This window comes from Haliotis rubra, unplaced genomic scaffold, assembly GCF_003918875.1.
Source record: "Haliotis rubra isolate DU_JTF1 unplaced genomic scaffold, ASM391887v1 Scf647, whole genome shotgun sequence".
Lineage (NCBI taxonomy): Eukaryota > Metazoa > Mollusca > Gastropoda > Lepetellida > Haliotidae > Haliotis > Haliotis rubra.
Window position 1 is genome coordinate 39,038 of NW_025767354.1, and position 12,310 is coordinate 51,347.

Here is a 12,310-nt window from a genome sequence, read left to right on the forward strand (position 1 = left end):
GGTCTTCAATACAGAAGATGGCGACCTACTCAGGGCAAAGAATGTATCCATTCCATCTATCCACGTGAGTCATACGTTTCTGTGTCATTGTCTAAAGTGCAAAATGGTAATGCCAAGATGATTTTGTTAAAAGTTTTATTAGTATTTCCAAGACGAAAATATCATTAATAATGACATAACTTTTGTTTTGTTTTGTTTATTTGTTGTTTAATGCCGCACTCAGCGATAATCCAGGTGTATTGCAGCGGTCTTTAAGTCAACATCATGAGCATCGATCTACGCAATTGGGATATGATGACATGTTTCCATGTCAGCGAACCTGACCATCCGATCCCGTTAGTCGCCTCTGACGACGGGTCACACCACTGGAATCAATATCATTCCTGCGTGAATATTCCCGTGGGGATGAACACTCCGAACATGTCTCAAAGACAAGAATGGGCTGCTGAAGACCAATTAATGGCATACATTAGTCTGATAGGCATGGGGATACATGGGACTGACTACAACATGATGTTATGATTTCAGCCGCTTTACTGTACAGACAGGGTACACGACTGCTACTGCCCCAACGCCCTGAGCGTGTGTTACAAACGGATCAACAAAGTCTACATCAGCAACTGCTGGCTGACGGTGGCCAAGAACGCCCTAGCGACTGCCCAGGTTCGGCTGCAGGTGCGCGTTGTCAACAGGGCGGGGCTGAAGAGCTCCACATATGAGGAAGAAGTGGTGAGTAACTATACGACGTTACTCGAAATTGGCATTCTTTGGGAGTGAGTGAGTGAGTTTAGCTTTACGCCGCACTCAGCAATATTCCAGCTGTATGGCGGCGGTCTGTAAATAATCGAGTCTGGACCAGACAAGCTAGTGATCAACAGCAGGAGCATCGATCTGCGCAATTGGGAACCGATGACATGTGTCCACCAAGTCAGCGAGCCTTAGTCGCCTCTTAGGACAAGCATGTTACTGAAGATCAATATGCTAACCCGGACCTTCACGGGTCTCTTCGAGAATTACACGGGTGTTATTTATACGCCAGTCAGCAATATCTTATTTTTCCATAGTGATCTGTAAATAACCAGCATCTTCGCGAGAGAAGGGACCTAACAGACTATAAAAGTCTCGAGAGAATGGACGTAACTGACTTTAAAAGTCTCGAGGGAAGGGAGGTAACTGACTTTAAAAGTCGCGAGGGAAGGGAGGTAACTGACTTTAAATGTCTCGCGAGAAGGGACCTAACAGACTTTAAAAGTCCTGAGGGAAGGGAGGTAACTGACTTTAAAATGTCGCGAAGGAAAGGAAGTAACTGACTTCAAGAAACTCGAGAGAAGGTGAACTGATAGTCTCGAGAGAAGGGAGGTAACTCATTTTAAATGTCTTGAGAGACGGGACGTAAATAACTTTAAATGTCAAGTTCCCATACAAGACGAAGTAGACTGGAATTTCGGAATTACGTTTTAGCTTTTACCAACCAACATCTCTTAATCTCTAAATGCCTGAAAGCACTCGAATTATTGAAAGTCGTTTCTAATTCAAAGTGGAGAGGGGATCAAGCTACCCTCCTTCACCCATATAGATCACTGGTCCGCACCAAGCATGATAATGGCTCCAGTGTATATGGTGGAGCCTGTAACAGCAACCTCAAACTATTAGATGATGTCCACCACCAAGGTCTGTCTTTGGTCCTTTAGAACCTTTCCTATTGATGGTCTCTATGTCGAAGCTGATCTGCTATCTCTTACACAACGCCGTATATAATTTCCTTAACAATATATTACAAAAATATATTCCAACAGGTCTAACCCTGCATATAATTGTATCTTCAATCCCCTCCATGAGGATTTATACGACAAAAAATCTTCTCTTGTCTGCTGCCGGCATTGAGCTGGAAAATATAGCTCCTTCCCGTCTTCTTTCTTCTCCTCCTTGACAATCGGTTAGGCCACAAGTTGACCTAACACTGACAACCTTTAAAAAATCTGAAACTAATGAATTACAATATAAACAAGAATTTAATCAATTAAAAACTAAATATAATACATATTATAGTATTATAGATATACATAGTCCTTATTTACAGATGGGTCCAAGGATAGTGGTGCAGTGGCTTGTGCCACTGTCATTGGATCCAGAACAATATCTTCTAGATTACCGGGCGATAGTTCTATTTTCACAGTCGAAGCAAATAAATCAATAAATTACATGACATAAAACCCTATATCGGTTGCACCTACTTGGGTTGTCAGTCCAGATTTGAAGAGGTCACCATACGACGATGTCGTATTGGCCACACAAGATCTACTCATGAGTACCTATTGAAAGGTGAGGATGCTCCGTTTTGTATCCCTTGTGATGAAAAATCACGGTGAAGCATGTCCTGCTTGACTCTATTGAATATTCCATCACAAGGGATATCTTTTTCAAATCACGAACTATGAAGGATCGTTTTAATAATATAGGTTATCATTTAATTATTGCATTTTTAAAAGAATAGATCTGTTAGCTGATTTGTAAATAGATAAATATTTTATGATTGGAAGTTTAAATTAATAATTGTTAGTGGCTGTACCCTCAAGGGGGTTTAAAGTATTGTAACATTATTGTCCTCCTGAGAGGGTACGCAAGTCCCAAAATTTTCACAGTCAATTTAAACTTACCAGGATTATTAAACGTAGTATTCTTGCTATTTTAATTTTGGCTAACATTTCTTAAACTCGCCAGCAGCTGAAGGGATGGTGTTAATCCAACTAGGGTCCATGCAGGTAACAAAGGTACTGTAAGTCCCCATGGTCCCAAGTATGGTGATCTACCTTCAGTTGTTGGCGATCTATAGCCTGTTTTCATATTGTATTGTCCAAATAGTGCTAATAGTTTTAACTACCAGGCCAGGTTTTCTTCTAATTGTGATGTTCTTGTTGTTTTACTGTCCTTTGACGAAAGGGACATAACTCGTAATTTCTTCTGGTGGCGCTACGATGGAGCAGAGAAATTTCGGTAAACCTGGTAACTGGATTTTTATAATCAGTTATCTCCCTTTACAGCAACAACAACAATACCGAATTGATATACAATATCCATTGAGTTATATACCAACGAAATCACTCGTATTCCAAACTGTTGTTATTATTTTGACAATTTCTGTTCATAGGTGACGAACCTGTTGGAACTAAACGGCACCACGACCTGTAAGTAGTGAAAAATGCTAAATTCTACTCCCTAATCCCAATATATATCTTGCTAAAAGATTGTAATATATAATAATATTAAATCATTGTATTGCCCACGTGCACCCCGTCTTCCATTCTCTTCCAACAGAGGTTACTCGTCATGTCTTTCTACGAACCTCTGTTCTAATAGGGCCATGTTTCCCGGTTCTCGTAAAATCCACTAGCGGCAAAACATCGCAGTACGAATTATCTCCCTTCTTTCTATCCAATCAGAACACGTGTTACATCGACTTAGATCCAACTTGATTAGTAGAAGCAAATGTGGGGCCATACATATCCCTCCTCAGACGGGGACTTGTGTTGATGTGAAACACAAGACATTTAATGGCAAGCTTGTACGTTGTCATCGAAGACGATGGAGACGCCATTGATCCGCCATTTACATGATTGAGTTCTGTCTTTAAGAAACGTTTGCGCATCGCGCAGGGGAAGAGGTTCTAGTTTTCCCGAAGCCTACGGAAGTTACCGAGGCCTTGCGAATGATCACTTATGAAACAACGTCGCTGACTGCACAACTAAAGCTGATTGCAACCAATCACGAATCCTGAACACTCGCACCATGAAAGGACCGTATTAGAACAGAGATTCGTAGGAAGATATGACAAATAACCTCAATGGAAAGAGAATGCCCATCTTCATAAATTTGGTATAGGCTGATTTGAAGTGCTTAATAAATCGTTTTGTAAATTGAGGCAAAACTTGATCTCTCAGTCAAGCTGTTTCAGAACTGATTTGATCTTTCACCAGACTTGCCACCCTCAAACCTGAGAACCAAACGATTGTCTTCAACATCTATCCGTGTTATGTGGGACCACGCCCCTGCTTGCCACGAACGCACAGTCATAATAATCAGCTACCAGACGGATTCAGGGCAGGTCTATGAGGTCTCCGTGCCCAAAGATGACACATCATATAACCTCACTGGCCTTGAACCCAACAAAAAATACAAGGTTATGGTGTCAGCAGGCTACGGGGCACAACGCAGTAAAGAGACAGTCTTAGCCATAGGTAAGTACAAGCATAATTGTTTGACTTAGTGTCCGTTTTTCATAAAAAATATTCTAAGAATGTCCTGAAGTTGCATATGTTACGGTTTACGAATTACTGAGATAAAATGCTCGTGAGTCCTCTTTAAACTGCTCGTGAGTCCTCTTTAAACAAGCAAAATAGAATACAAACAAGTGTATTATGCTCAGTTATATACAATGTTACAATGAATGACAGTACAGATATATAATACAATACTACTGGATCACAAATCTAAAATATTAGGTCCAGTAAAATACAGATGCATTGATTGAAGATTGTTGACAGTTGCGAAAGTTCAATGTAGTCGAGGCCTCTTTAGTGGGGGTCTTGAAATGTTGCTGTTAGCAGACAGATGAGCGTAAGTCCAAAGCAGTAGTCCCGTACATCTCATCAACAATCCCTTATATACCTATTAACAGTTTCGGAGAATTCTAGCAAACACCATGCCATACTATGATCATTTAGAAATTACTGGAATCCCCTCATAGCTTACAGCATCCTACCGAAAACAAAGGGAAACATAGGGAAGGTAACTCTAACTTAAGCATAACAGGTGAAATTACATAGCGTAAGTTTAAGATGCGAGTTCTAATCCACACTCAGCGGTTTATACTTTGAGACTAAAAGTTAATCAATGCGAAATAATTAACAAAACATATCCCTCATAACACATAAAAGAAAGTTTTGACTCATAAAAGTTCAAACAGTAACTTAGGCGACACTCTGAGAGGGTATATCAACAGTATTTTATGACAATGCCTGTGCTATAACAAACATATTGGAACTCTTTGACTTTCATGCGATATGTCATGTAACACAATGACGATCACATTTCAAAAACTGAGAGTTTAGACAAGAGCATAAATGCGGAAAGACTCGTGATCACTTTAGAGCGAATCAAAAAGTCGATTCCACAATCAAGGAGTTCTGGAGCCCTTAAGCACTTCTTAACTCAAAGTAGTAATTACGTTCATATCTGCTTGACTTCCAGCGGCGGACGACACGACTGCTGAAACTCTAGGCGCGGGGGCTGTAGCTGGAATCATTATAAGTGAGTAGAAAGGAATTTCTCGTTGGTCATATTCACCTGGATGGATTCATGGTCCAACCTTCATGCATCCTTTTAGATGGTGATTACATGTAAATTGGGACGGTGGGGTAGCTTAGAGGCTTTAAAGCGTTCGCTCGTCACGAAGACCCGGGTTCGATTCCCTACATGTACATGATGTGTGAAGCCCATTACTTGTGTCTCCCGCCGTGATATTGCTGGAATATTGCTAAAGAGCCGTGAAACTAAACTCACACGAATACATGTATCAGCCAGTCAGAGCCTGGTGATCTGGTTGATGACGTGACCCCACACCCGATGCTTATAATATCATTCACTGGTTTGTCTCGTCCTGCTTCTTACAGGCCGCTGTTGCATATGTTGAATGGGGTCTTATCAACAATAAAACTGACAAATACTTTCGTCTTATATGCATGTACATACTCATCATAGTCACGATATGGCTGAAATATTGCCGATGTGACTTTAAATCTTAACTCACTCACTCACACACTCATCTGCAAACTGCGTGTTCATATTTTGCATTCTCGGTTTGCCAGATGGCCAAAACTACCATCTTTAAGAATCCAGGTGTATTGGTGTTAATTACCTTGTGGACACTGATATGAAATTGGATTCAAACATGCCACATAGTTTATAATTCGAATCGTGTTTAATATTGTAACTAGTTCTATACGCACAGGTAAATGTCTTTTACAAACTTTCTATTTCATTGACCCCGATTGGGATCAAACTGTGATTGTTTATCTTGAAAAGTGGTTTAATGTACTTTAAAATCAATATGCTTGTGGTTAGGAACATGATCAAATATTTTCATGTTACAGTAAATTATACAATGATGTATGATTTTTGGAGATCTGGCCTTTGGTTCGATTCCCATTTTGGTTCTGTGATAAAGTTGATATTTTCACACATGATATCGCCACTCATGCACATATCGATCGATCAAATAAACAATTTGCCAAATATCATCGATGTAATTGAGACCCGTGGAGATCCGGGTTAGATTTGGTCTTCAGCAAACAATGTAGTAAGAGACGGCTAATTGGATGGGGTGGGGCAGGCTCTCGGACTTGGTGGACACAAGTATCCCAGTTGAGTAGATGGATGCTCATGATATCAATCACTGGATTGTGTGGTCCAGATTAGTTACATGTTAAACATCAAAATAGTTGAGTTCAGTGTTAAACAACAAACATGCTTCGGAATTACAGTTAATGTAGGTGCAAGTTTCATATGCAGGACTAAACGCTGCCATTGATCACGAAGAAGACCTGGGTTTGATTCCCCACATGTGTACAGATATAGAAATCCATTTCTGGTGTCTCCTGGACACTGCCGGAATAAACGGTTCTGAGCAATTCTCACTCACACACTCACTCACTCACTCACTCGATTATGTACAGACCGCAGCCATATAGTTGTATTATTGCTGAGAACGGAGTGCAGCAACAAACAAACAAACAAACAAACTAACAAACGATATATTTTCTAGTCTGATACCCTCATTATGATCAATTCTGGTCTCTTGCTAGTAATCCTGATAGTGCTGGCAGTTGCTGGAGTCGGATTCTTTTTGTGGAGGACTGGAAGAATGCAGAAACTGATCAGAGGACGCCAGAAGAGATATGGTGAACCCGAGGCTCCCGCGACAGGAAGGACGACCAATAACATTCGCCCTCCAAAGAACACAGCGTGTTACGACGTAGGTATCGGTAATCACGCATGCTGTGCAACAGTGTAATAATGTCATAGATGTATATGAGGGGACAAGCTGATAAATATGTTTTTTTGTATTGAGTTAGTGAGTGGTCGAGGCAACTCTATTGGGTATTATGGCGTTGCGTATTACCTGTCCTGGACCCGTGAAGATCCGGGTTAGAATTGATCTTCAGTAGCCCATGCTTGTAGTAAGAGGCGACTAAAGGGATTGGGTGGTCAGACTCGCTGACTTGTTTGACACATGTCATCATATCCCAGTTGCGTAGATCGATGCTCATGATGTTGATCATGGGATTGTCTGGCCCAGACTCGATTATTTACAGACCAACGTGAGCTGACTATCGACAGACAGCGCCGTTGTATTCCAATCGCTCCCACAGACAGAGAAACCATCAAACTCGTACAACTCATTTTGGTCTTCACAAGGCTCAAACATTCGTGTTTTACTGTGCGATGCAGTGAGACAGCGAAGCGAGGGCGTGGAACCTCCCGGGTGCTCATGCTTTCAGGGGGCAGTGGGATAGCCTAGTGGTTAAAGCGTTGGCTCGTCACAACGAAGAGCCGGGTTCGATTCCCTACATGGGTACATTGTCTGAAGTCCATTTCTGGTGTCCCCGCCGTGATATTGCTTGAATATTGCTAAAAGAGGCGTAAGACTAAACTCACTCACTCATGCTTTCAGTCACTGTTTATATGGTATCGTAATGCTTTGCTTCGGGATGTAGCTGGAATAGTGCTCACGCCTGCGCAGCATTCCCAGATTATATCATTCTTTCACCCAGTGTGTGCACTGTTTATTCCAGAACATGACGTACACACCTGAAGATGACATCTACGTCTACGGCGGCATGAGCTTCACTGCGAAGCAGCCAGGGTACATGTCGAAAGATCAGCTGTCACTACTGGAGGAGATTCAAACTGGAAGATTTGCACGAATTTTCAAGGCTTCTTACAAGACTGGCAAAAAGTCACACGAGGCGGCGGCAAAGGTCCTCAAAGGTAACCCTCTGAAAGAAATTGCTCTCTTGATAATATATATACCTAAGTGTAGTTTCGGGTGCAACACGGTACATTTGAGAACTATTATCCTTTACACCATCGTTCTTGAAGCTGGAGGGGCGATGGATTAGTCTAGTGGTTAAAGCGTTCGTTCGTCACGCTGAAGTCGCGGGTTCGATTCCCCACATGTGTACAATGGGTGAAGCCCATTTCTGGTGTCCGCCGCCGTGATGTTTCTGGAATATTGCTACTAGTTGGCGACTAACGGGATCGGGTGGTCAGGCTCGCTGATCCTAATTGCGTAAAACGGTGCTCATGATGTTGATCACTGGATCCGACTTATTTACAGACAGCCGCCATATAGTTGGAATATTGCTGAGTGCAGTGTCAAACTAAACTCACCCACTCACTCATCAACCAAACCATCATGTCGCTTAAGATACTGTCTTAATGCCAGTGATGGGTATCCACTGACAAGGTGCTGGTCAGTCTCATGAACTTCATTGCATAATTTACAATCTGATACAAAAACACACACAGCATCGAGTGGAAAGTACTGGACCTGAGCAGCACAGAGAAAGCCTTCTGTTTCACTTTTCAGGCCAAGCGACTTCCTGTTCTTCTCAACGCACTACAACTTCTCAACTTATTCTCAAGTCGATGCAGCCAAGCCATTAAAATCTGAACTTATTGTTGTTGTTATTATTGTTATCATATATTATTTGCAGGCACGCCTGACGAGGATAGTAATTTACTGATGATGGCCAAAATCAACTTCGCTGCAACAAGGGTCGGGGAACATTCCAACGTGCTGAAATTCATCGGCGCAGTCGTTGATAATGATGCGTGTAAGTGATGCCCATTTCTTGCGTTCACCTTCTGATATTGCTGGAATATTGCAAAAAGCGGCGTAAAACCACACTCATTCACTACTCACGTAGGAAATGCAGGATGTAAGATCCTGAACCTCCTTGCCAATATCATGACTACGGCTACCTCTGGCGTCTTTTTCAGTCATCTTAATATTACCACACTTTAACACTCTGTTTCTGGTCTGAAACCAGGATCTTGGTTGTTTGGAGAGAAAACAATGGAAAGTATGAATTGCCCTCATGGTGTTTACTCAGAAGATTAGGTTGCTCGATATCATGAAAAGAAATGTGTTAACAAAATATATTTTTTGCTTCCTCCGTTCCAGCGCACACATCCCCTGAATACGTGTGATCTTGTAGAACCTGTCATTGCCATATCTGATATATACCTTCTTCTTCAGTGGGGCCGGTGTTGGTGTTGGAGTACTGTGAAAATGGTCCGCTGGACAAGTGGCTGACCTCTAGACAGGACAAAGTGAATCTTGAAGTTCTGGAGCAGATTCAGACATTTGTCTTAGGCATTGCTCGGGGTATGGAGTATCTCGTTAGTAAAGAGGTATGTATTTACTGGACACTCTCTGTGTTGTGGCAAGTGTAAAGTGCATGTATTGACTTTCAGGAGGTGGAGTTAGGAAAAAGTTGGTTGGTTCCCTTAGGCATTGGTTGGGTGGGCTTTCTTTTTATTGTTTACTCGTTATTTTGGTCCATATATTTTAAAAAATGTGAGACGGTAAACGTTTTTGTTCGTAATCTTATGTTTGAAAAACAAGTATATTCAAGGTATAAAAATTTTGTTACAAAGGTACATTAAGTCTTGACTTGAGTGTTTTTGTTAGTTTGTTTGTTTGTTTGTTGTTTAACGCCGCATTCAGCAATAATCATCTATAGGCCACCGGTCTCTTAATAATCGAGTCTGGACCATGCAATCCAGTGATTGACATCATGAGCATCAATATACCCAATTGGGACACGATGACATGTGTCAACCAAATAAGAGACCCTGACCACCCGATCGCGATAGTTACCTATTACGACAATCATGGTTTGATGAGGACCAAGAATGGGACACATGTAGCGATATGTCCTGTTCTCATGGAAAACAAAGACTGTACCAGTTTAGCTCAATACAATGTCCTTCTCCAGGTTGTCCATCGCAAACTGGCTGCTCGCAACTGCCTCTTGACAAGCACAAATGAAGTGAAGGTCAGTGGATTCGGACCAAGTCGCATGGAAGACGCCAGTGCGGATGATGCCTCCAAAGGGGTAAGAAGGGAAATATGTAACATATATCTTGCGGCCAGCAATCGGGTCTGAACAGGGCCCTCTTTTCATAAACAACTGTAACGCAAAGAAATACGGAAGCTTCATATTTTAACAAAGGCTTACAGCAGACGTTATGCTTGTGGAACATTGCCAAGGCAAATCAGTTGTAGACCAACGGTAAATCCGGGCTCATTGACACATAAACAGTAAAGGAACATAGATTGCCCATTCGGCCCTTCAAATAAGCCTAATGTCAGTTGTAACCATGATAAGTAGTTTTATCAAAATGGCATAAACCCTGAGTGTTGATATGTTACACATACACACAGGATCGAATCCCTGTGAAGTGGACGGCGCCAGAATGTCTTCAATCTCTGAAGGGAGCCAATGAGAAGAGTGACATCTGGTCCTTTGGGGTGACTATGTGGGAAATCCTCAGCATGGGTAGGTGTGACAAATATATTCTTGGAAGTGCATTGAAATGTTTAATTTAATTAGTTAAGTACCTAGGTATACATGTATGTCTGTGAGAACGTGGACGTAGATTGTGATGGATGTGTATGTGAATGTGAACTAAGGCATTTTTGTGTTACGTTGTTGTAACAATTCTTGATTAATATCAATGATATTCTGAATTGGTAAGGTATAGATATTGTTTGGTATAGTTTTCGTCACTAAATAGAAGTATTTGAGAATATGGTTTCTATTATTTTTTGTGTATGTGGGAATTTTTTGTCTGATGTTTAACGCTGCCAATACGCTACCTATGCGAGGCATATAAATAATCGCATCTGAGCCAGACAGTCAACCAAGCAAGCGAGTTTGATCACTTGCTCCCGTTAGTTGCGTCTTACGACAAGCATAAGGTGCTGAAGACCATTTCTAGCCCGGATCTTCACGTATGAGCTCATGGAGGTAGTTTTAGTATACACCCTGTGTTTTATCTCTCAACAGGCCAGATCCCTTACGGTGAAATGAGGAGCCGAGACCTGCCGACCCAGCTTAAGAATGGTTACAGACTCTCGAAGCCGGAATACGCTGAAGACGTGTAAGTGGTTAGATGCATGTATACTAACACCAGTGATGTTTCATACGGTACTTCGTGACCAGGGCGATTAATGACAATTTTAAAAAAGTGGCTTAAAGCGTTTAGCGTTAGCATGACCACCTGTTATAGTCGGGTCAGGGTCAAATAAGCAGTGGTCGAATGCATGAAGAGCGATTCAGGCCGATAACAGGCTAATCGTATAATCATTAATTGACTTACGAAATCTGAAGTACACTCGTGTGTGTGCGTATGTGCGTGTGTGTGCGCACGTGCGCGTGTGCTACGTAATAGGCGTGAAGCAATGTAATAAATGAATAAAAAAAAGCGTCAGAATACCCAGAAGATATGGACCCTGCTTCACAAAGCAATCTGAGCGACTATTCTGAATCTCAAAGAAAGTTTTACGAGAGTAGCGCTTAGAATACATTGTGAACGGTGCTCTGTAAATCATGTAAAATAATTAGGTAATTATTGTATAACAAAAGCAAAATGTCTCGTGTTTATTTTATCCAGCCACTACAGTCTGATGCAAAGCTGCTGGAAAGAGAAACCAGAGGCCCGGACTACTTTCGCGGATGCAGTGGGGGAAACTGGAGGCCTCATTCGGTCTGAGACCCACTTCCGGAATGATGTATTACTACTCGAAATAGTCGACCTCTTGGGCAGCGTTTTGACTACAGTGTTTCGTTCGCAAACAATGCTTGTATCCATTTGGAGAACAGAATGATCTTTTCTATTTTTCCATTTTCCACAAATGTATTAGTAATTAAGATAGTATTACTTATATTTTATTTACAGTAATTTTACGTCATTTTAGTTTCAGTCTGTTGAATTTCTTTCAGCATTTCCACATATGGAACAGGAACCCAACTGTTTGGCCAAAATGTAAACAACAAGCACGCAAGATTAAACCGTGATACAATAACACTTGTCATCAAAATATTCCAAAATGCTCAATTTCTTTATCAACCATTTTTATACTGATTAGTCCAAATTCCCCTTTGATATAACAAATTGCTCAAATATTAACGCCTGTTCCATGTTTTATGTTTTTACGAAATATGTATCACCTATGCACATA

General features: G+C 41.3%; 1 protein-coding gene across 1 annotated transcript; it reads left to right on the forward strand.

Annotated features, from left to right (window-relative positions):
• Position 1: 1 nt before the first annotated feature.
• Positions 2-11,971, forward strand: LOC124256995 (ephrin type-A receptor 2-like). Its single transcript, XM_046690960.1, has 13 exons — positions 2-64; positions 529-729; positions 3,149-3,185; positions 3,975-4,235; positions 5,248-5,307; positions 6,861-7,030; positions 7,851-8,046; positions 8,775-8,894; positions 9,320-9,474; positions 10,062-10,181; positions 10,511-10,625; positions 11,136-11,229; positions 11,743-11,971. The coding sequence occupies exons 4-13, from the start codon at positions 4,031-4,033 to the stop codon at positions 11,954-11,956; spliced, it is 1,449 nt and encodes a 482-aa protein (XP_046546916.1). The 5' UTR covers positions 2-64; positions 529-729; positions 3,149-3,185; positions 3,975-4,030; the 3' UTR covers positions 11,957-11,971.
• Positions 11,972-12,310: the final 339 nt, after the last annotated feature.

What these genes read in the sequence shown, in the direction of transcription:
- LOC124256995 (XM_046690960.1), top strand. Translation starts at nt 4,031, where the DNA reads ATGTGGGACCACGCCCCTGCTTGCCACGAACGCACAGTCATAATAATC. An exon ending in TGTAGCTGGAATCATTATAA is followed by an intron (nt 5,308 to 6,860) that starts GTGAGTAGAAAG and finishes GTCTCTTGCTAG; the next exon opens with TAATCCTGATAGTGCTGGCA. An exon ending in GTGGGAAATCCTCAGCATGG is followed by an intron (nt 10,626 to 11,135) that starts GTAGGTGTGACA and finishes ATCTCTCAACAG; the next exon opens with GCCAGATCCCTTACGGTGAA.